Source organism: Pyrgilauda ruficollis, unplaced genomic scaffold (assembly GCF_017590135.1).
Source record: "Pyrgilauda ruficollis isolate IOZ18807 unplaced genomic scaffold, ASM1759013v1 scaffold41, whole genome shotgun sequence".
Taxonomy (NCBI): Eukaryota; Metazoa; Chordata; class Aves; order Passeriformes; family Passeridae; genus Pyrgilauda; species Pyrgilauda ruficollis.
Genome location: NW_024525601.1, coordinates 3,517,688 through 3,542,239, shown reverse-complemented (window position 1 = coordinate 3,542,239; position 24,552 = coordinate 3,517,688). Strand labels below are relative to the sequence as shown.

The window sequence follows — 24,552 nt, the reverse complement described above, 5'->3', positions numbered from 1 at the left end:
TTTTGTTTTGTTTTGTTTTGTTTTTTCCCGACTTTACTCTGTGGCATGATATCTCATGTGTTGTTTAAGGACACCGGCCTGTGGATTTACCTCCGCAGTGGCGGGAGCTGGGAAGAAGGCATGAGATGGAATACGGTAGTAAAGCGTTGGCGCAATTGTCCTGTTTCCCTCGCTGGGGTCTCGCTGCCTCCTGGGAAGCCCGAGAATTACTCTGAGTTTCTGGGTACCCAGCCAGGATCCTCTTGTGTTTTTCTTCTAGGGACCAAACTTGTTACCTTGGTCCCTTGGAGCTTGGCACGTGGGAGGATAAAGCCGCCGTCCAGCCTTGTTTTAGAGGTCCTGGGAGAGATTGTCCGGAAGCCCAGGGTCCCTTCCCGATGCAGGCGGCCCCTGCCTTCCCTCGGGCACCTGCACCTTCTCAGCCATCGGGGAAGTTCATCGCGTTTCCCGCTGGCGCTTCCAGCGGCGCTGCCCCCCGGTTCCTTTTGTCCCGCCTCCCTCCGGCACGGGAGCGCTGCCCCGGGCTCCCTCTGCTCCCCGCAGCCCCCGCTCGGCGAGACCCCCGCGCCCCGCTGCTCCCGCCCGGCTGCCTTTGCTGCCCACAGAACCCCGAGTTCCGCACTCGGGTTGCGGGGGGATATTCCCTCGTCCTCCCCTGAAGAAGCCCCTCCGGAGGCAGTGGCCTGGCCGTCCCGGCCCGCTAGGCACGGTCCGGCGGCAGCTCCCGTCCCCCGGCCCCTGCCTCCGCCTCCTCCTCCTCCCGCCCCGCTCCGCGCAGCCGCCGCCCGCCGGGGCGGAGGGTCCCGGGGGGAGGGTCCCGGCGCCTGACGGTGCCCCGAGGCGGGGCGATGATGCGAGGCCGCCGCCTCCGCGCTGCCTGCGGCCGAGGGGGGAGCAGTGGGACGAGGCGCGGGGTTGCTGCCGCCGCCGCCGCCTCCGGAGCAGCGAGAGCCGCCTGCGGAGCGCGGGGTGCCCGGCCCGGGGCCGCCCGGTGAGCACCGCCGGGGGAGCGGGCGGGGGGCGGCAGGGATGGAGCCGGTGGCTGGGAAGGAGGAGGTGGAGAACGCGGCGGAGCCGTGGCTGCTTCTTTGTGGCAGGAAAGTTTCGGTGCGGCTCGGCGCGGCCGCCCCGCTGCCTGCGTGCCTGCCCGAGGAGGAGGAGGAGGAGGAGACCCGCTCCCCGTGCGGGGCCCCGCCTGCCCCGGGCCGCTTCGGCGGGGGGTGTTCTCGCACATCTCCCTCCTTGTCACCGGCCTCCCAGCCCCTGGCAGTGCCATCTTTGGGGCCCGGGCCTCTCGGGAGCTGCGGCGGGGAGCCGAGCGCGGGTCGATCGGCTGGAGGGGTTTTTGGGGAGTTTTCCCCCCGAGTGCGATCCCGGCGGAGCGGGGGAGCGATGCTGAGCCGGTGCCGCCGGGGTGGGCTGCGGGAGAGGAGGGGCGGCGGGCGGGGGTCCTGCTCCGGGGGGACGCCGCGCCGGTTAAATTCTGGGAAAGCAGGCTCGGAGAATCGGAGCTGGAGCGGCGGGGGGAGGCCGGGGAAGGGGCACCCGGACGCCGTGCGCACCCCGGGGGTGTCCGCGGAGACGGCATCGCTCGGCGCCGCTGCTCGGGACCCTTTATGTAACGCAGCCCCGCGCCCGAGCCGTGCGGGAGCACGCCTGGATCGCTCCCCTCGGCAGGCAGCGTGCTCGCTCGGCTCCCGCGCCCGGGATGCGGCACCCGCCGGGTCCGGGCCGGCGGCTGTAGCCGCTGGAAGGGAGCGTTCTTGGCTCCGGATGGCAGGGAGGGAAGGCGGTGAGGGAAAAGATCCCGTGTTCTCCGTGCGTGCCCCCGCGTCTTGCAGGGGGGTCTCCCCAGCGAAACTTGGTACAGATGGCGGCGTGCCCAGCACAGCGAGATTCGGAGGCATTTAACAACCATTGTAAGAAGGACTAATCGGACACAGACTTTCAATGTCCAGATCGTGCCTTCATTTTCCACTTTTTTGCTCATTGAGGGTGTTGGGTTTTGCAGTTCATAAAACAGAAAAACATTTCTAGATACCAAAAGAAAGCAATCCATTGCTCCATTAGCATTCTTTCTCTCTTAGGAGAACAATACAGGCTCACTGTAAGCTTGCCCAAACATGGGCTGCCTTTTATTATATACTGGTACAGTGCCTGGTGCAATAGGTCCCCTTTTGGCCGGGCTCACATGCAAAGCACGAGAGAAAACTGAGTGGCACGCTGCTAATCGCGATATATTTGTCGCAAATACCACCTGCCGACAGGCTGGGTTTTCACAAAGGGAGAAAGGTGGAATGCTTTGAACAAACCCGGTTCCTGTCTGTTTGATGTAGCAGATGCTTGTCGTCTCTGGTTGACCTCAGACACTTGCTTGGTTCTTGAAAGTTACTTTGTTCAAAGTGTCTGGTACATTTTTTTTTTTTTTAATATTGGTGTCTGTATATTTTTAAAAAAGAAGTTAACAGCTTTGTGACCGGGTTGATAGCCTGTGTGACATCTAAGGGTCCATGTGAAAACAGCTGCCTGTCTGCATTAAAGATGAGAGGGGCAACTTACCTTGTTGTAAAAGGTTGCTGCATGGCCTTGGTCCTACAGACCTGTGTGTACCTTAGCCTGAGGAGATACTACACAAAACCCATCTTTCTGCTTTGGGCATTTACAAAATTCCGTCTCCTTTGGTGGTTTTTCTCATCCAAGGCATTTTTTTATCATCGCTGCTTATAGGATGTCATATTTGATACTGCAAACTTGAGATTGCTCACCTCAAGTTTATTGCAGTTTTAATCCAAAAGTGCAATAGCACAAAGCTTTGTACAAATAAGTTAGCTGAAGGAGGAGGGGTTGGGTTTGCTGTTAAGTACCCCAATTTGCATTTTTTAAAAATATTAATATTTATTGAAGGAATTGAAAGGGGCAATGGAATAGAATTTAACTTGTGTTCCAACAGCCTTTTCAGTCGCTGGTTCTTGTTTCAGTGCTGGTTGAAGTACTTGTGAAAATTGCTCACCTGCAGGAAACATGAGGTCACAGTACATCACGGCACCCGCAGTCACTGTCCTTCTGTTCCTGCTGTGGATCCCATCATCAACAGGCTGCAACAAGGCTCTGTGTGCCAGCGACGTCAGCAAATGCCTGATACAGGTACGAGTCCTGTGTCCTCCATCTGCTTTCAAGTGTTCAAAAAACTGTCCTGGAACTGCATCCTGAAAAGATACAAATAACTGGTATTTTATGTTAAGTAGTGTCTCTGTACAGAGGTTGGTTTGATCTCCTACCCATATAAGTGCAGATTAACAGCCAATTTATCGACAGAGAATACCAAGTTCATATTTATATGGGCATGTTTTTTGGGTTGTTTTAATTGAAACTTTTTCAAGCCAAGGATTATGTCTGTCTGAGATGTTCCCCTTAACTTTCAATTTGTCCAGTTCCTTAAATCTCAAGCAGAGGGTCAGGAGTTGATGCCTGATGCTCTCCATAGCATCAGGTTTGTACAGTGAATTAAAAGATGCCTAAAACCCAAACCAAATACCTATGAGCTGAACTGGTAGGAAATGGATGTTAAATTCAAATGCTGCTTTTGACTCACTGCATGTCTGTACAGTGAAAGAAACAGAGTGAGAGCAGGTTGCTCTTCTTAGAGCAGGAGTTAAGAGATGTGGTGTGCAGCAGAACAAAAAGGCCTTTTCTAGCAAAAAGACAAGCAGTTCTGGTAGCTACCAGGTATTTTTTTAGTTGTGGTAAACAGAGCATGCTTCTTGACTGCAGACTGAGAAAGGAGGCTTCATGTGGTCAGCTGCAGCTTTTTTAAAAGCAACTGTTTCCTACTGCCTCTTTGTAGATTGGAAATGCAATAACATAGAGCACCAACGTCATATGGCAGTAAGATGTGAGTGTGCTTACTGTAAATTCATGGTCACAGCCTGAAAAGAGCTGCAGAAGTGGCCTCAAGCATTTCCATGTTTACTTCATTTTGCTGACTTCTGTCTAAAAGTTGTCTGAGTTACAAATAAAAATACTTGCCAGATTCACAAATCCATCCTGTGGAATGAAGACTGACTGTAGGCTGAACCATCTTCTTTCTGGGTTCTGCACTGCCTTTGCTTTAAAAGTAAAGAAAAGAAATTTCTTCTTCCAGCCCCACCACAATCTGTGGAGTTGTTAAATAGGGGAGCAAGAACGAGGCTTCTGATTTTTCCCTTTCAAACAGGACTCCAGTGGTTTTGCTGGCATGTTGGACATTGTGCACTGTGACAAACTGATACACTTATAAGCCCCTTCTCTTGCATTTTTTTAAAATCAGCTCCAGGATTGAAACCGGTAAGAAGTAAGATGCTAATTGTGGCATTGGATGTACGTGGCACTTATATAGTAAATCCAGTGGTACAGATTTGTTGATTCAGGGGAAAGTTATTGGTCCAGGTGCTGGATTTCAGTCCTGGAAGCTGTTGATCTGCTGCTTGTTTCTCGGTAAGCGAAGGGGAAACAGGGAAGATGTGTCTCTTTTCCTGGTGCCACTGATGGAGTCCACCATCTGTGAAAGAACGGATATTCTCCTCCTTGAGAAATCATCTCTTATCGAGTCCAGCTTGAGACAGCAAGCATTTAAACTTTATTTTTATGAGCTAGTCTGAATAGAGCACAGCCCAGGAGGGGTGGAGTTAATGCTACCGGAGTCCTTACTCAGCTGGCAATAAATGGCTGAGGTTCAGCAGTGCATGGAAATGGCTCATACAACTGTGCTTTCCTTGGATTATTTTGGCATCTCTGTAGCAACACAGCCCTGTGCATACAGAGAAACCACTGAACTGCTTTACTTGTGGTAGGTGTTTTCTCTTGCTTTGTACACGTGATGTGGAGTCCCTTTTTAAAGCATTTCCCAAAAATCAAAATCATATGCAATTCTCTGAGACCCTAAAGTAGCCTAGGCCATGTGAGTTGTGTGCAGTTGCAAGGAATTACACTGTTTGTTTTCACCATCTGGGTGCTGTCTTCCTGCACTCAGGCCTGACTTACCAGTCAGTATTCATTCTTTATAGAAGAACAGATCAGGTCAGACTAGTCTGATTGTGGACAGGAAGATATCCTAAAGCTTTGACTTAAAGCAATTGTCATCTTTCTTCTTGACTTTTTTGTTTGTTTTAAAACTTCAGTGCTTTTGTGGCAGAAGTGCTGCACTGGTATATGAAATCCATGTTCTTTCCTGGATAGATATGCAAGTAGAGCACATCCATGTACTTTTTTTCCCCTCTAAACTCTTCTGGAGGAATCTGAACTTAAAAACAAGATACCATGTTGAGGGAGGTTGCTTGACTATCGCATAACATTTTTCCCTCACCGACTTTTATCGCTGTTCAAGTTTGGCAAAATCCCTGTCTTGAAACCAAGATAATGTCACTCGGAGACAGCCAGGGGAGCAAACAGACTGTGAGTGTTTGTCATCTGCATCTGTGTGCCTGTCCTGGAGACACAGAGACAAGAGACCTGCTCACTCAAAAAGCATATGCTTAACATAAATATTTTTGCCAGCATGGCTGGAAGTCAGTACAGTCATGACTGCCACTCCTTAGGAGCTCCTCTGCTTAAGGGTGGTCCCTACATAAATATTTATTTTGTTAGATCCAGAGCAGTGCATGAGATCAACAAGTCCCATGGATTCAGCTTTCCCTTTGCATCCTGGGCTCTAGCTTTAGTGGTGTTCCTCTTTTTTCCATAAGCAAAGGCCTGGAAGAAAATAGCTTGAGGCATCTCTCTGCATAAGCTTAGCCTTCGCTAAGAAACTTTGTGGCTTCCTGTAGTTGTTGAGAGAGTTGTGGGTAAGACTTGGAAGTGTAGGGAGCAAGTCCACAAAATTAGTTTGGCCCTTCAAGGCTCTGGCCGTAGCTGCTTCCCATGTCCCTGGGGTTGGGGATTGGAGTCCATGAGCCACTGTTGCCGTGCATTCCAGGTGGAGCCCTGGGTGCACAGGAGCATGTGCTGCAGTGTTTACTGAGCACATCTGCTGTTGACTTGGCCGCGTGGGTTGTTTTGATGTTTCCATGTGTGGAGGAGATGAAAAGGCCAGTTGCACTCACTGGGCGGGGGGAGGCACATATTGTGTCCTTGCAACATGGAGGAAATCCTTGAAGGCAGAAACCTCGAGGATGAGACGTTCCCACAATTGTTCATAGCAAAAGGGTTTGAGGCAAGTCCCAGGTTGGCTCTTGAGGTGCAGAGCTCCTGGCAGGAGACGGGCTCGGGTGGAATGTCAGTGTTGGGCTGGAAGCTGAGCTTTCCTACCTCATCTGCAGCAGTGCTGTAAATTGTTGCTGTGCATAGGAAACAAGTGGTGTTATAAATCAGGCATGGTTTTATGATCCTTCTAAAGAGAGGTTGTTTTGTGGAGAAAACAGGATTTTCTCTCCTGAACTCTACAGACCTGCAGCCACCTCAGCTGGTGTGGTATCGTTCCAATTAAAATCTCTTTTCATCTGAATTTTTCGCCTCCTGTTAATCTTGTGTACAAACTTGTCTGCCTGAAAGGATTTCCAAGACATTTTAGCCCTGTGGTATGAAATAAATGCCACTCCTTAACTTCAGGGCTTCAGCATCTAAAAATTACTTCCAGTGTGTGTTGTAGCTGCAGTACGCAACCCGGTTGGGTTAACAAAACAGTTCTGGTTGGTTCACTTCCAGGAGATTTTCTGTTATTAAACTGTTCTAGGAAGAAAAGCTCTCTTTCACTCCCCCTTCCAGTTTGCAGAGAGGTTTCCAATGCCTTCAGGTCCTGCTTCTCCCTGCATCAAGGAAATAGTCTCTGAAATTTCAAAAAAATCTTTGGAAAAAACTCAGATGTTAAACATCTTCTAAAAATTTTTGTTTGCTCTCTGGAGTAGGAGTATCTTTATTGTACAAACATGCCTTCTTCCTACTTAATACTGTATTTTTAAACTGTGAGGCTTATTTCTTGCCTAGCAAAATACATTCTCCGATGCACCTTCAGTAGTTCAGCTTGGGAAGTTGCCAAGTTGACTTATGAGTAATATTTTCTTCCACTGACGCCTCACCACCCCCAGCTATCAACAAGGAACGTTCCTTATTCTGCCTTGCTTTCACCCACGTCTCATGCAAACATTCTTTTAAAAAGATGTATCCTGTACCAGTATCCAGTGTGGATGAGTCAGGCAGGAGGACTCAGAACTGGTTAAGGAAACCATGGATGTGCAAACATATATATGAAAAAAAACATACAGTTATTGCCCCAAAGTGGCAGAAGACTAATTAATTAAGTTGTTCTTTCTTCCTTATTCTCCCTCCCTTCAACTTTAAAATAAAGAAATAGTAATAAAAAACCAAACCAACAAACAAAAAAACCCAAACAGCAACAAAAAACTCCTTAAATATTGCACTGCTCATGAGCCCTTCCTGTGGAAACAAACTTGTTACAATACAGGTAGGTGTAGTGGTGCTGGCCCCTAGTCAGTGCTTACACACACAGATGCTAAGCAGAATTTTTTGTTAACAGGTTGCACATGCAGAATTTAAGGTTACATTTAATTCTCTGAGAATACTCTTCCATAAAACCAAAATAACTTTAGTTTACTGAACTTTCTGGCTTCTATTCATGCATTACATTTAATAGTTCAGGGAGAATTGCCTCCTCCCACATGCTGGCCTGTTGGTGTCTTTAAAATGTAAAAGTTGTTTGCCCGGTTTTACTGTTGAAGAATAAATTGGATATTTTTAATGCTAAACTCGTGGTTATTTTTAAAGTTGTTCTATTCAGGCTTTTTATTCTAAAGGCTGACAAAATCTGTTTATCAAATGGTAAGATAAATATTTTAGAAATGCAGCATTAATTCACGTAAGTCATCTTTCTAAGTTTGTGGTGTCTCCTGTGGTGGAAAAATGTACACATTTTGTTAATTAGCCTGGTTTCATCTCATACTTGAAAACAGCACAGTTTGTGTGGAAACAGTGATAGGTGCCATTCATAAATTTTGAGGATGAAAGAGTAATGAATCTTAGTCATTTTCCCCTCTTTAAATAAAAATTCAATACTTGCAAGGGCTGCCTATTGCAGAAATGTGTGTGGAGCAGGGTTTCACTCTCCATCAGTCAGTGGGGCAAACAGGTCACAATAAACTCTACAGGCGACAGCGTTTCTCAGCATTATGTATCACAAGCAATAGTTGGTGAATTTTGTTTCTTTGGTGGATACAAGGTGACTTGTGACCTGGGATGAAGTAAATGGAAAAATAAGGAATCAGTGGATTTATACTGCATTAGTACATTGTAGCTTGTTTGCAGCAGTTCTAGGGCTTGTTCAGTTTTGGTGCAGGCCTGGGAGCACTAAACTAGTGCAGCTCCATTTGCAGTGTTCTGGAGGCCTGTCCCTAAACAGACTTTCCTCTGGCCTCCCTCTCTGAAGTGCATTCCTTGGTCTCCTATGTGCCCACGTGAGTTGGTGGGAGCTCAATGGGCTGTGGATATTTGCAGCTGCCAGTTTTGCAGAGTCAAGAGAGAGCAGGGGTCATACACAACCAGGTGCAAGACTGCACCTTGCTGTGCCTTGCAAACGTGTTCCTGATATTTACTATAAAAATGCCTCTTTCTCCCCTACCTTAACAATAGCAAGCTTCTTAACAATAGCAAGCAAAGAATTATTTAAAGAGTGGAATTTTGCCCCATGAGTTTTTCCCAAGGTGCTTTAGTAAGAAACCTTGCTTTGCAGGTGACACTGGTGCCTGCCACCAATGTAAGGAGAGATGCCCCTGACCCAGCTGGGGTGGAACCATGGGTGGAGACTCCAGGACACAGAATTTCAAACCAAACTACATTCCTGCCCTTCTCTCCTATCCATGAACTTCTCCTGCAGTGTGTCCCTCCTCTGTCTCTGGATAATGGGATCAAAGAGTGGGGATGGGCATAATCTTCCCCCTGGCCTGGCGTGTGACAGATTTGCTGATGACCCTTCCAGTAAAGCCGGGGTGGAAAGATCCCGTGGTCAGTGTTTCCAGTAACGGGATTTTGTTTTCTCCCCAGTTGTGTGTAATGTGATAGTTGGACAGACGTCATCAAAACCAAATTCTTAGACAGGACAACCAAAGGGACTTCTTGGCTTGTCTGTGTTTTGCACTATGATGTAATTCAAGGCTGTGAATTATTGTCATGCAGCCACAGTCTTTTGGCCAAACTGGAGTTAGTAGTATGGATTTGAGTTAGAGGGAAGGAGACCGCCTGGGTTTTTAGATTTTCTTCACCCATGTCTGCTTTTTCCATGCTTTGAGTCCACAACTGTGTGTCTCCAGCAGGACTGCTAAACCAGAGCTTTTGGGTTTAGGTAGTACGAAGAGAAGTATTTATCTTTATTCTTCCACACCTTTTCCATCTTTTTAGGTTATTAATGGTTAAAGAAAAGTACTTGTGTAGGTCCTTTCACTTTCTAGAGGCTCTAGAAGCCTTGTAGGTATCCCAAGGTGTCAATTTGGAGGGACGAAGCATAAGGTTGTTTTCATAATAGCAAAAATGAATCATCTAGACCTGGGGCAGATGGGAAGGGGGGAAAATCTGGTCACTAATGTTGCAAACAGAGAGCAATGTGTAACAAGTGTTTGGAGATGCAGAAAATCCTGTGGTCAGATGACTTAAATAGGTAAATTCCTCTTAGAATCCAGGGATAGTTGTGATGGTAGACATCATGCATGTCTTGAGTGGGCACATGTGGCTTATAGTAGCTTTCTTTTTTAGCTAAATTATAATGTATGGTCACTATTTATATATAAAGAAGCATCTGTCTCCAAGTTTCCTGTTGTGATGGGAAAACATTCAAAGAACTTGTAGATTTAGGAATGCACATGCACAGAAGTGCAGACACCTTTCCCATGAATAGGATTTTTTGTCTTTTAAATGCTTGCTTCAGATTTCTCTTCAGAATGCCACCTTTAAGGGGAAAAAAAAAAAAAAAAAGCAAACTTGCAAAAGATCCTTTTGTAAACTTGGATCAGTTTTTGGCTGGAGTTGTTTCACCGTTTACTCACTGTATTAGTGTACTAAGCTTTTTTAATGCCCTAATTTGAGTTGCGGCTTGAGGAAAAATCACTGTGCTGTGTAGTTATTTTACATCTGGGATTGCTGCAGTGTAATGAGTGTCTGTTGATTCCAGGAGCTGTGTCAGTGCCGCCCTGGGGAAGGGAACTGTTCCTGCTGTAAGGAGTGTATGCTCTGCCTGGGCACACTTTGGGATGAGTGCTGTGACTGTGTTGGTAAGTTTGCACTTTTGGGGGGACTTCCTGCTTTTTTTACTTTGCTTTCTCCTGCCACATGCTGAGCTCACAGTCTTAAAATAGAAGTAAAACACCTGGACAGAATCTGTGCTCTAAGAAGCTTACAGCTCGTTGTGGGGGTATGGAATAAATTACTGTGGAGACTCAAACATCTGAAGTCTGTGTCTGCTCTGTGGAGCTGGGGGTGGCAGTAGTCCAGGTATTGCTTGTTAAATGTCATCATAGCTGATTATTAATTTTGTCTCTCAAACACAAAACTCCTCTTTGAATTGTCATCTTAAGGAAACTCCCCAGTGCCTGCTTTGTGGGGTTGGACGCTGTGTTTCTGTCTCTGTGTTTCTGAAGGTTTCTACCTATAAATGGTGCATTGACAGGTACAGCACTGGGACACCTTTAGGATTGAGTTGGGACTACTAGTAAATATGCACAGCCCAGTGTTTCTACTGTTCTTTTATTTACAAAAATAGCTCTTTGTGAAGGGTGAGAAAGAAATAGACAAGGTCTTACTGTAGGACTAGATGACAATCTTAAAAAGAACACATTGCTGCTGACAGGTGGTGTTCAGAATGCCCAAATCTTTGCAAGTGAGTGCTGTCCCAGCTTAAGAAGGTTGCATTCTAGCTCCATTTCTTGTTTTATATGTAACAAAAGCTTCATCTTCCTGTGGTTGTTGTCCCTGTGCTGCCATCCAAAACCCTAGCTTCCATGGAAGGGATGCATCTTGAGTGTTGTACCTGCTCTCAGCTTTTCTAGGTCAGTTTTCTCCAAATTAATGAAGGTGATTAGTGTCAAAATGCCCATTTTCAGTGCAGGTTATTTCCCTAGTTTAGAACCATTATCTGCTGTAGAAAGCAAGGCATAGTGTACTGATTTCTATGGAGAAGAAGGACCTACCTCTTGGGATTGTGAAGTCCACACACAAGCTTCTTTTCATAAATCTGCAAGTGACTCACTGTTCTGCGGCTCTTTCCCATAGTGTTTTCCTGGAGAGGAGTTAACAAGGTTTCAGGTTCAGTTTCCCAGTACTGAGTAAACTAAAACTTCTTCTGCTCATTCTTTGGGTGCCTCAGGCCTTTTTTAATTCTATGGCATGGTCCTATTATTCTTCTCTTCAGTGTAGGATCATCCAGCCTTATTCAAATGAGAGAACAGGAATACATTCCATACCTGACTCCCTAGACACAGTTCTTTGCTGATACCTGAGCTGATATTTTAAGTTTCTTTGTAAGCTGATCTTGTCTAATGTAAAAGCAGATAGATCATTGTGTCTTAAAGATCATGTCTGCCTTGAGGGCAGGAATTACCTCCTATCCTCCACCACTAACTGTACTAGTGCTCAGTTGATGCCCCCATGTTTTGTGTATGTTCTCTCCCTTCTCTGACAGGGAAAAACATGCTGGAGGAGGGAGAACAGCAACAAGTCCCCCATTCCCTTTGAGTTAAGCTCTTCCAGTCCCTTGTGTAAAGGCTTATCTGCTTCCATCATTTTAATAGCCCATTTCTGCATCTTCTCATCCATTCTAAAGCAGTAGCGTAGACATGTTTGATCCTTACAGGTTGCTCATAAGTTAAGCTTTTTAATTTTCTTTTTAACCAAAGCTGCTATTTTATAATATTTACTTTATAAAAATATTATTATAATTCAAATGCTTTTAAAAACAGTAAAGAGTGAAGGATCTTTGTGGATGAGCATTTACCCATTAAACTATAAGCAATGATTTTTTGGTAATTACCACCTTAAGGTAATATTTTCATACTGCATTGATATGCACAAAAACTTGCAGGATTTTGGTAAAAAATCTTGATGTAATTTTTTTTTTCCTTGTGTGTCCTTTTTATCAGTGAAATTTTTTTCAGAATCCTACCTGGCAGAGGTCTAGTCTGACTAGAAGTCTAGAAAGGCCCACTGATTTCTGTTTCACAACATTAATACAATGACATCAATTAAAGCATAAATCCCTTGATGTATCTGTACAAAACTCTTACCTGGTTTGATATCTTAACTGATTTTCATGTGGTTATCCTTTATTGCAATTGTATGGTTAATACACTGCTTGTTAAAGCATTGTTAACATTAGTGCTTATTAAAGGGTGGTAAGGAAGGGATAGAAATGTTTTATTAAAGCAGTGAGTCTAGAAGTCTGTGAAGAACAAACTTAATTGAGAGCAGTACAAAAACAATAATGTACAGTAGGGTGCTTGTGTAAGTGGAATTCTTTTTTAGTATGACCTGATGTTGTTTGGAAAAGAGGCTTATTTTTTTCCTACTCTGTACTTGGCTCACCTTTAGGAGCAGACTGTCGTGCAGTGTTCCTATTACCAAATGCTGGTAATGCTAACCACTTGCTTGAGATTTGCTAGATCTCATGCTAATCACCATGGACAAACTGCCCTCTGCTTTGTTCTCTGTGGTAATCCATCTCCTTAGGTTGAGAAGATTATGGGTGTGTATAAGGCTCTAGTTAAACACAATTATTTGTGAAGCCAGAGTCCCAGTGGATCTATGGGGCAGGAGATACTTCTCTGGTTGTATGAGGCAGGTAGACTTTGGACATTCATGTCTCTTATCACTTTAATACTTCAGGAATTGCTGTGCTTTGCAGCTGTAGCTATCTAAACCTATGTCTGTGAAACTACCCAAAATTCTATGCAGATGCACATGAGGAAAATGGATTTGACTGTCTCTTGACAAGAGACTTCTAACAGTGTTTTATCACTCCTGAGTTTAAAATACGTATGCAGATACAAATTTTCTTTTTAATCTTGGTAGTTTCCACAGATTGGACTTAAACTGAAATACATTTGTTTAATAGCTAGTAATAAATTTTAGTTTTTAAATGGTTAATGAAAGACTGGAACTGGCAATGCATATCGCAAAAACATTTTGTAGGAATTGGCAAAATGAAAAAAGATTACAAGGTTTCAAAAAAGATACTGCAAAAGATGTTGAAAAAAAAAAAAAAAAGGAAGAGGTAACCTAGAAATGAGTATTTTGCCTGTTGTGGCCCCTCCAGCTAAGTAGCAAAATGAGGTTCTTCTTAGCTGTCTCTACACAAGTGAAGTAATTCAGACTCATGCTCTGTCCTGATAGTGATCTTTGTATCTCTGGCAGATGACTAAAAAGATCTAGTGCACTGCTGCAGCAGATGAGATGGAATACTTGAATTGTGATCAAAAGTTTCACATACCTCAGACTTATCAAGATATTCCCTTTGTTCAGTCCTAACCTTGCATTCCAGGTTTATGCTCCTATCGATTATACCGTGCTTCGTATAATCTCTTCTCTCAGGGAAAACAAACCTTCCACTGAACCCTCCATTTTCTAAGCTGTAACACTGACAGGGAAGCAAAGTGCTGTTTAGATGAGGTTTTTGTTTCCACTAGTCACAGGTGTGTTTTGTAGAAGTCTGAATGATCCAAAACCTGCTGTTATGGAAAACTTGTCCTGCTGTATTCGATAGCACTTCTGCTATTAGGCTGAGAGTGGGATAGATATGAAAGAGTTCTGTTCAGCAAAAAAAGAAGCAATTTTAATTCTTCCAATATTCCTACCTGTTTCAAGAGGAGCTTAGGGAGTTCTGTGTAATTTACTGTTTGTTTCCTCTGCAGGTATGTGCAATCCCCGCAATTACAGTGACACACCTCCGACATCCAAGAGCACTGTCGAGGAGTTGCATGAACCAATTCCTTCCCTTTTCCGGGCACTGACAGAAGGGGATACTCAGCTGAACTGGAATATTGTTTCCTTCCCTGTGGCAGAAGAACTATCACACCATGAGAACCTCGTCTCCTTTTTAGAAACAGTGAACCAGCCACAGCATCAGAACGTCTCTGTTCCAAACAACAATGTCCACACACCTTACTCTAGTGACAAAGGTAATGAGTGTATTGTCTAAATCCCTAGCATCTCCTCTTGTCTCTTCCAGGAGTCTTCTCAGTGCATATCCTCTGCTTCTCTATGCTTACTTCTTCTTTTCCCATAAGAATGTGTGAAAGGTTCAGCCTAATTTTGAGCATGACATAACAGAAGAAGGGAGACGAAGGTGTTGAGGAACGTGGAAGATGGTGTTAAAATGACTGATGTTCTTAGGAGACACTGAACCACGTGAGTTTGCCTCTGTAATTACTTCTGTGGCATGAGGCAGTTTGTTCATGTTGTTTCATGTACACTGGCACGGTGTGTTCTCTGACCTAGAAACAGTTACCTGTAGCTTAGAAGACAGGACAGACCAGAAAATGAATCCAAATTATGTATCCGTGCAGAAGTAGGCAACCGAAACATGGCTTAAGAGGTCTGAGAAAACCATGTACCATAAGCTCTTGTATCTGGAACAGTTGTTTATTTCATCTGAGCTGGCATAACTTGAAATCTTTAGAGGGATGTTTTGTATAAAATTCAGGACTAATAGTAAACCTAAGCAAGATGAGAAGGATTGATGAAGGAAGGATATGTGACAGACTGTCTTCAAAATAAGTAACTTGGTGGTAGGGGTTCAACTTACAAATTCATTCCTTCTATTTTGTATTAAGTTTTTTATATTCTTACCTTTAGTTTGACAGACTTCAGGATACTGTTTGCTGTGGTTAGGTGGGGGAAAGATGAGAAGTTTGAGGTAGTGTCAACAGTGGTATAAAAAAAATACTGTTTCTTGGTTTCCATACTAAACCTGAAACACTTTTTCCTGCAAATCATTACATCAGACTTTAAAGAATCTCATAAGCAGTTCATAGTGGAATTGCTGCTTAATAGGGGAAAAAGAGCATCTGATTTATTAGTGCAATTAATGCTTTGCTTCCTTCCCAACGTACACTTTAAATATTCGTAACTCCATAAGTTGCTGTTGTGATGGCCCTTTTATCTTATCAATAAAAGATACCCTAATTGATGGACATGCTGCTCTTCCATACCAGTGTGAACCATTGACCTAGTTGTGTTTCTGAGTAGGACTGCTGCTGATTAAATGGAACCATAAGGGCAACTTTTCTAATTTCCTTTGGCTAAGGCACATTAGAAAAAGAAATTAATTCCAGAACTAGGAAACCAGATGGGCAGAAAGCATCTCATTCATATGTCTTTGATGTTATTAAAATGCTTGCTTGCCATTACGAGAATAATGTACAAAGTCATGTAAAATGGAAAGCCACAAAAAGCCCTGTGTACAAAGACTAAAATACTTACAATTATAAATTAAACTCAGGGGAAAAAAATTATGTTTAGTACAGCCTTGAATATATCCTACTTTACTTAGGTACTGCAATCCAGATGGCTGTTCCCTGACAGTCCTTTACTACCATACCAACAGGACGGGCTAATGATAGTTTTGGATTAAACTTAGAATTTGAATTGCATCTCAAGGGTGTGGAGCAGTTTTGAGTTCAACAACACAGACAAATACATAACATTGCCATTTTTTCTTAGTCAAAAGTCCCCTTCATTTCTTTTACTAGGAACATATTAGAGATTAGGCTGAGAGAGCTCTTACTGGAATGATGACAGTCCAAAAACAACAGTTATATTTGGAAATAGTTACTAAATGCCACTGGCTTTCAGGCCTCAGCAGACACTTAAAACAGAAATAAATGTCAGAGCCTGTTCTTGTAATCATTTGCTATGCCTTCGCCATCTTAGTGACCAGTGAAGAACTGGAAAAGATAGAAAATTACTTTCCACATCCTCTTCTTATACTTCTACGTGTCTAAATATGTAAGCCTGCCTATGAGTCTCTTTTTTTGGTTGCAGTGTAGATAACTTTGTAGTGCTCTGTTTTCTCAAAAGTCATATTAAATTTTGCTTATAAAAACATTGATTATTTGAGCATTGAGAACAGAGGAGGTGGAAAGAAAAATTAGTGTCTGGCCTTGGTCAGTTGATGTTTATTATGGTGGAAGCAGGACAGCCGAACATCCAAGAGTGCTGGATGTTGTGTGAGCCATGGGGTAGCATTGTTTCTAATACTGTTTTGCTGAGTTCATTGGGGAAGCCACAATCAAAAGATGGAGGGGTAGTAGGTTGGAACTGAAGAGCCTTGTGAGCATGGGCACAGTGAGGCAGCTGAGGAGGTTCCTGGAGCCTGATGACTTCTGCCCATGCAAAGCTCAGTCACACAATCGGGTCACTGCTTTAACAAGTTGGCAAGTGTTAGAACCACTGGAAGAGAGGGAGGGTTTGTGAAGGTGTATGTGTGTGCTCAGTGGCAGTAAACACAAGCTAAGCCTGCAGTGGGAGAAATAGACCATGTCTTTACCCTTTCCTTCTCCCCAGAAATGCTGCTAGGCTTGAAGGCAGGTATTGCAAACAGAGATACCCTTAAGGTGACTTGCTAAGCAGTTATCTTCAAGGCTGTGACAATCAGGGATTTGAAAGAATATTCCTGTGAGCAGGAACACAGACGCTTTATGGTTCCTTTACAGTGTTGTACCTCTTCCATTTTGTGGTTCTTCTGTGGCTCCTTGCATGCTTCCCTCCAACATGGTGTGCTGGCAGCAGCTGATGGCATGGCCTGTTAAAGGAGAGGGGCTAAGGAGAGGTAGATTTTGTAGGGGGAGAGTGGTCTCTGTGCTGTATTCTGGAATACATTCCAAAATTTGGAAAGGCTCTGCTTACAAATACCCCTTGTCACGTAGTGTAACACAGCTCTGATTTCAGCTTTACTGCGCGTTCTCGCGGGGATCACCGTTAAGCTGGCCCAGGGTGCCAGATTTGCCTGATGCAGCTCTGGGTGAGTGCCAGGAAAAGCAGCACCAGCCACAGGAACCGTGAGCTTTGTGCCTGAGTGGCATGCAGCCACGACCAGGGAGGGCGGCTGTGGATCCGGGAGGAGGTGGGGTGTGGTGGGATATAAAGCATTCCTTTCTCACCCCAGCCTACTGTGAACCCAGCCACCAGACCTTGAACTTCCCCATTATTTTCCTAATGAGTGTCTTCCCTTTCCTCCTGTGAACTGACTTGTAATGTTTTAGCTGCCAAAGTTATGCATGCGCTGCTGGAGCTGCTGTAATTCTTTGTATCAGTTGTTTCTGGCACTTGAGCCTCTACTTCAGAGAGGATTGCAATGGTTATTAATCTGGAGCTACATTTGTACTTCATTCTCTTTGCTGTACTTCTAGCTGATACCCTCAGAGCTCTGAACTGTGAGTTCAGAGATTTAAATAAGCTTAGTTGTTTCAGATGATGACAGGATGTTGGCGAGAGGGAGAGGGGAACTAGATAATTTTTGGCAATTGATAAAACAAAATCTGTGCTGTAGTTAAGGGTTTCTGACTTACACTGCTTGTGACACAGGGGATGGTGTTTGGTCTGCTAGAATTCCAGTGAAGAGACATCTACCTCTGTAGGTAGTCTAGGAAGATATTAAAAAAAAAAAAAAAAAAAAAAAAAAAAAAAAAAAAGGGTTTTTTTATAAATTGATTGACATAAAATTGACTTGTCCAAAGTAAATGCTTGTGTACATGCCTATGTAAATTGTTCATAATCAGTTGCAGATTAATCTCCTTGTTCTTGTTTTCCCCTCTTCTCACTACTGCACTAGACTAGTGTTTTTTCGAGTGGAAGGTGTATCCCTGCCAACAGAAGAGGGGTTGGAACTAGATGAACTTTAAGGTCCCTTCCAACCCAGGCTGTTCTATGATAAAATGGTATGACTGCTGGATGGACAGTTATCTTTTCAAAGAACTTTTAGAGCTACCAATAAAGTGGCCAGGTGAAGTTACACAGCACATATAACTTCAAAGATCCCATACAGCAAATTATCATTAACTGGGAAGATTCTCTGAGTTGCTAAATTTTTCTATATTATACAAATACAGATAATTTTATAGCAAAGCCTGGTAGTTTGTTCACTTTTAATTTAGACTTGGTTGTTGTTTCTCTTACACAACTTTCACCGAGTATGAAGTGTGAGGGTGAAAAAGGTGAGAAATTAATGTTCTGGGGGAAAAGTTTACTGCTGCATCCTTCTTCCTCCCTGCATCTGCAGTCTGTCATCCTTAGGGTGTGAAAATTGGCAAAATGCAAATGAGAAAGCTGTTACTGCACTAAGTAATATTGTTTTTATCTGCACTGAGGGAGCCAAGTGATGACTCAGTGATTAGCTTTGTGAAACAGTTTAAGTACTCTCCCAGATCCCAGCTGAGCCTGTAGGTATTTTTTTCCCCTGTGTAACTCTCTTTCTGCAGTCTATAGAGCAGAATTTAGTGCTTGAGGGGAGGCGCTCTCCTGCTTTCAGTAATTCAGCCTCTACATGAGCACAGAGGCATTGCTGAGGAGGGGACCAGGGGTGCCCTGTGACAAACAAAGTGTACCCTGGACAATCTGACTTGTTCAGACCTGGCAAGTTTTTCAGTGAGCAAGACATCAGAAACAATTTGGTAACATATACATGGAGCACATCCGCCAGCTGCTTACAAGAGCTGCTTGGGACCAGACAGATCTACTGCTGGCTCTGGCCTGCCACATGCATTCTGCTCTCTCCCCTTTGCAGCATTTTTGTGCTTGTCCTCGAGAACCTAATCCTCTTGACTTGTGTGCAGGTGGAAATAAACTTTCTTCTCTACTCTCCAGTCAGTCAAGATTAATGTCCTTGGTTGTCACTGCCACCATAATAAGGTCGAATTTTGGCTTTGGTCCTGGGAGAGTGATTCAGGAGACCAGTCTGCACTCTCACAGGAGCTGACTGATGCCACCTAGTTTTGCCAGAGTTATAGACCAGGTGCTGCTGCTGCTCTGGTCTCCTTTATCCAGAGAGATGATTCCCATGTCATTGATCTTTACATCCTAGAAATCACAGGCTTTCCTTCCCCACGAAGTTTATTTCATTTCTGCAGGCATTAGCTGATAGGCCTCAGCAGGACTTGTGAAGCAGTACTAACAGTGCTGAGGCTGTCAGAGACGAGGTTAACATGAAGGTGAGCACAGATGTCTCCTTACACAGAAGGGACTGGACATTCTCTGATGTGAAGACAGCCTGTAAGTACTGGGAGCAGTTAGCACACCTCAGAGTGTGCACAGCTTTCCTGACACCTTCCCTGACCTCCCTTAGGTTTTCCTTTGTGTACTGCAAGTTGGAGTGCCATGATCAACAGATAGTGAGCACTTCTGGTCACCCCTTGGATGGCTGCTTCCTTTGAAGAGCTGTTTCACTCCAACCTGGAGATAGCCGTGAATCATTTTGCCTTCTCAGGCTTATCCAGAGACTAAGTCAGTCAGCTGGAGATGGCATCCCAAAAGGTGATCTTGCAGGAAGAAATCTTTCTAGATTAGCCAGGATTGCCAGTTTCAAGGGAGAGGCTCTGTGCCTCCAGCTGACACCTTCTAAGACTATGGAATTTAAGATCAAACTTAATGTAGTAACACTTCAGTAGAAAACTACTAAAAAGGCATCAAAGGACACAGTAGAGATTAAGCAAAAGAGTATGAGTAATGTGCAACAAAGGCTTCTGTAAGGTTCGTGTGCTTGAATCCCAGCACTGACTTGGATGACTGATGGGACATGAGAATACTGTCTGGAGACTCGCGCCTACTTTCTCATCCCTACCCTTCCACTAAAAATTTCCTGTGAGGAGTGGAGGGAACAGATACCTGGGGTTATCTGGGCCTTATGGGAATGGATGGTGTGTGCTTCTTCTTGGGACTATGGCAACCTGAACTTTTTGTCACTGGTGATGAAATGTTGCCAAGTCCTTGTGCATTCCCCATAGAGGTTGGAGCTGCTGTCTGGCCTTTGTCTTCTTGCCTTTGAGGCTGTGGTGCCTGCATCTCCGTACTACTTTTCAGCTTTGGCTGAGCACTTTAGGTGTACACCTATCACTCTGCACATGGTACCATACTTCTGTTCAGCTCTTTCCTCTTCCTCTCTGTGAATCAAACATCCTTATTGAAGCTGTAGATATGTTGGTTGTTTTCAGGTAGAGATTTTGTTCTCTGAGAACTCTATTCCTCTGGTTGCTTTGCCTCAGGATATAAGGGCTTACAGAAATAGAAGTGCCAAGAATGAGACAGGACTTACACAGCCACAGTGGACTTTGTTGATGTTTCCAGCAGTACTTCAGGTACTGCAAGATTTTTTTTGACAACGGCAGCACAGCTTTTCTGGGGAGAGAAAGTGCTTCAGCTCTGGGTCTGCCTCTCCTACCCAAGATCCCTATTGCCTGTGGCATTGTATCTGATGTCTGCAAGGCATGTATATCAGTTTGGAGCCTGATCAAGGCAGTGAATCCTCTGTTGCTTTCAGTGGGCTGGCAGCACGTCCTCTGACCTTCTTGTATCTGTAGTAGCATAATAATTTGACAGTGGTCAAAATCAGTCATTAAAAAAAAACAAACCAAACCCACTGTCTTGATTTACTATTCAAGTTTGTATTACTTTTTTCTAATCCACATTGGAATGTATATAGTGGGTTTCTCCTAGGTGCACCATGAGTAGTAGTAACAGGCTAGAAAACCCTTGACATCTCCTGCTCACAAGTTGGTCTGATCTGCATGAGGAAGACATTCCTATTTGCAGACAGCTGCCAGTTGTGCTTTCCCCAAGGTCTGCCAAGTTGTGCTCTGGGTAAATGTTATGTAAGCATGGTCCTTTGGAGGATGAACCAAGTTTTATGGTATAATCACCTGGTCAGTACAGAAGAAAGATGGTGGAATCTGCCAGCTTGGAGAATTGGAAGTGGACTGAGGGGGGGGATGGTTTTATTTACAGTTGTGGTGAATGCCTTAGCTCCGTTTTGATGTTGCAGCACCAAACTTCATGGCATTTCAAGTAATTGCATGGGTGTTAGAAGCACAAAGTCAACATTTAGGCAGAAAGGGTTTCTTAAGATTAGTAGTAAGGCTGGTGGTGTTGCTAAAAAAAAAGAAGAAAAAAAAAGTGTGCAGTTTCATGCTGATGAAAAAAGGATTCTTTAGGTCTGTGATTTAATCTGGCTAAAGATTATTGTGGAGTTTGGGGTGGGGGGCGTAAAAGAAACATTTACATCCAAATAAGTGGGTTTTGATTTTTTTTTTAAATAACTTCTCTGAAGTTTTTTTTTGTGGTAGCATATTACCTTCAGAGGACACATTCCTGCTTGTAATTTTGGCATAGCTCATCCTTACGCTCTTGTAACTGGGCGACAAAACTTAAAAACATTCTTGCCTGTGAACCGAGAAATAAATTAATCCAGGAGGAGATCAGAGAACAGGTTGAGTTGTAGATGCTGAAAATAGGAAGTTGATAGATTTTACCTTGTCTCTCTGCCTTGCCTCTCTGCTTTTACTGTCACCTTTTGTCCTTATGCCTCATAGTCCTGTCAGTTTACAATCATACTTCTAAAGCTACTCATTTAACTAATTTCTAACTAACCTTTAAAACACTTTAAGACCCTTTAAACCAATTTTTTTTCTTCTTTTGGTTTAGAACACATGTGTACTGTGGTGTATTTTGATGACTGCATGTCAATACATCAGTGCAAGATCTCTTGCGAGTCCATGGGAGCTTCCAAATACCGATGGTTTCACAACGCCTGCTGTGAGTGCATTGGGCCAGAATGCATCGACTATGGCAGTAAAACTGTCAAATGTATGAACTGCATGTTCTGAAGCAGGAAAATTGTAATATAGCAATACTGAGGCCAAAGTAATCTCTCTCGGTTAAAGAGACTGGGATTGCAAATACTGAGTTTTGGTGGAGTGCCTGCTGGTTGCAATTAAATGTACCTGGTTGAGAAGAGGATGTATAAAATCAGAGAATTCTTTTTCTTCTTTTTTTAATTTTAATTCATATAAGCGAGGCTAACTAGTAGATAACACTATGTTTTAAACTTGTTTTTCTTTATTTCTGCTCAAATGGTACTGTCATGCTCATCATTACTGTTCTGATTGTTTTCCTTTGATTGAAAAGTATTGGCTATACTGGTTTTCAGAACATAATACTTCATCTTGTAGTTTAGAGTAGGGAAATTTTAGCATATGGTGATGAGATTTCCATTATCTAAATTCAACAAATAAATGGCTGCTAGGTTGGAGGGAGGGTGGATGTTGTTTAGGGGCTGGGTTTTTGGGATTTGGTTTCTGGTTTTGTTTTTTTAACTTTATTACCTTCCAGTTTTTAAGGTTAGCTTTTATTGTGGAAGTGATATTTGGAGAAAAATTAAAATTCATGCTTTCTCTTCATGTTCAAAGAATGGGCTGTCATGGATAAAATCCTAACTTCTTAGAAGGGCTGCCCAGCAAAACACCATGTATGGGATACTTTTCCTCCAAGTTTCATTTGCCCTGCTCTCTTTTCACTGGGGCCTATGTGTTACACAAATTAATCTTTTCAGTCTTCTCTTAGATCCCAAAATAAAGCTGTTCAGTGCTGTTGCATTTCCCACCTTTTGCACTGTCCCCTGGGGTTGTTACACCCTGAACATTTAGTCCAGTAAAGGAAACATGAAAGGCTATGATGGATTTAATGACTAAAGGAATAAAGAATGAAATGACGAGAACAAGCAAGTGGTACAGGTCTACCAGCTGAGCAGCTGGCGGCAAGCTGCTGTTCCCATTTAGTAATTTCCTGTGAATATTTATTCCAAAACATTTTTGTTATTGTTAAATTTCTTCTTTTTTCCCCCATAAATTTTTGTCAGTGAAGAAGGGAATATGTGTCTGCAAAGGCGAAGTTAAAGTGCTCTGAGTTTAGAACATTGTCCATTTTTCTAAGAGTTTTTATACGTTGACAGTTACATAGCAATTACTATGACCGATTTAAGGTGTCCACTGATAATGGTACTAAGTACAAGAATAAAGTGTATGAGTAGTTAATGATCAGCTTTTTGTATTTATAATAATGTAGGTTTTAACTCCTTCAATTTTTTTATGCATATATGCATATGCAAACACAAAAAGGAACTTGACTATTCATTTTTCTCTCATTAACCTCAGCTAGAGGGTTTAAACTGTTTTCTAGTTACACCTGTCTATCTGTACCATGTACACATGAAAGCAGTCATATTACATTTATTTTGTTGAAAATTTTGCCTGAATGTTTTTTCTAATTTTTTTTCTCATGATACAGTTTTTTCAATAAGTTGGAATAATAATAATAATAATGATAATAATAAAAGAAAAATCTACTCTTGTTAAATAATGTTACTTCCTTCAGTGTCTTTTTCAGCTATAAAGATGTACTTGAAAGATGAATGTTATTGTTTTGAACTAGTGGATAATGGAATGTCTTCATACTTTAAACTTACAGTTAAGTGATAAAAGATCATAGACAAAAATAGAAAAAACTCAGTTTATAATGGAGGAGTTCTTCTTCCTATATTTTACAACTCATGTTATATTTTCTTCTGCTAGAATTTCTTAAAATGAATGGAGGGGAAGAATATGTTAAGAGTAGTTGTGGCTGTTTGTAGCTGGAGGGTGATGCATCCATGTTCCTGACTGAGATAGGCGACATGTAGCAATCAATCAAGCAGGAGGTCATTAGCATGCTTTGAATTTTTGCAGTCTTAAATTATTGGAAATATGAGGGTAGCTCAGAATCTTCTTGGGGGAGGAAGAGGGCTTATGTTTCTGGTCAGGCACCTGCTGCCCCATGGATCTGTGACACTGTCTCCATTTACATCCTCAGAATTTCACTGTGAGGTCAAATCAAGTGGGGGCAGGAGGGATGGGGGAGCCTAAAAGGTGTCCAGGAAATGCTGTGGGGAATGGCATAAAAACGTAAACACAGTTGTCTGTAGTGGCCTGAGAGAAGGTAGTACACACCTTCTGGGGCTTGCCTTACTTTTTGTAATTCCTGATGCTGTCTGGAGTTTGCTGAAAGTGTTGTGTGTACACAAATGTCATGCAGCAACACCCAGTGTATTTTATGATGATGAGTGTTTTAAGAGGTATTTTAATAAAAAGACATTACTGGTTCTTGTGTGTTCTTTCTCAAGACTTTCTCAGGGAAATATTACCAGGAAGCATATTACAAAAGTTACTGATCTAGATGGATAGAATAATACTGAGAATTAACTCTTCAGCAGTTTTTTTCCATACCTTAAAGTGTTGCTTTGAAGTATTTTCCTGTACATAAATGATTAATACTCAGAATGTTCTTTCTGAAAAATGTAAACATTTTAGGAAGTTATTTATTTAGTCTTATTAATTTTGCAGGAAAAATCATAATTTATTTTGGGGTCTCTTATTTCACCCTACATCTGGAAAACCAGCAAAACAACACCTACGTAAGAACATGTTTTTAAAACTTCTTTTAGTTAGGAATGTTCTCCAGGTAAAGCATTGGCCGCTTTTATCACTGTCCTTTGGGACAGAATTG

At 43.1% G+C, this 24,552-nt stretch overlaps 1 protein-coding gene across 3 annotated transcripts; it reads left to right on the top strand.

Annotated features, from left to right (window-relative positions):
• Positions 1 to 796: 796 nt before the first annotated feature.
• Positions 797 to 24,144, top strand: TWSG1 (twisted gastrulation BMP signaling modulator 1). 3 transcript variants are annotated; one of them, XM_041477756.1, is made up of 5 exons: positions 797 to 991; positions 2,979 to 3,144; positions 10,148 to 10,247; positions 13,878 to 14,144; positions 21,658 to 24,144. In XM_041477756.1, the coding sequence occupies exons 2-5, from the start codon at positions 3,022 to 3,024 to the stop codon at positions 21,837 to 21,839; spliced, it is 672 nt and encodes a 223-aa protein (XP_041333690.1). In that variant the 5' UTR covers positions 797 to 991; positions 2,979 to 3,021; the 3' UTR covers positions 21,840 to 24,144. The 3 variants fall into 3 exon arrangements, with proteins under 3 accessions (XP_041333690.1, XP_041333692.1, XP_041333691.1); XM_041477758.1 differs by having other exon boundaries at positions 830 to 991; positions 3,017 to 3,144; XM_041477757.1 differs by having other exon boundaries at positions 887 to 991; positions 2,960 to 3,144.
• Positions 24,145 to 24,552: the final 408 nt, after the last annotated feature.

Bases quoted from the DNA above. Each gene is read 5' to 3' on its own strand.
- TWSG1 (XM_041477756.1), top strand. From the start codon at position 3,022: ATGAGGTCACAGTACATCACGGCACCCGCAGTCACTGTCCTTCTGTTC. The intron at 3,145-10,147 runs GTACGAGTCCTG...TGTTGATTCCAG, and splicing joins TCAGCAAATGCCTGATACAG to GAGCTGTGTCAGTGCCGCCC. The intron at 10,248-13,877 runs GTAAGTTTGCAC...TTTCCTCTGCAG, and splicing joins TGAGTGCTGTGACTGTGTTG to GTATGTGCAATCCCCGCAAT.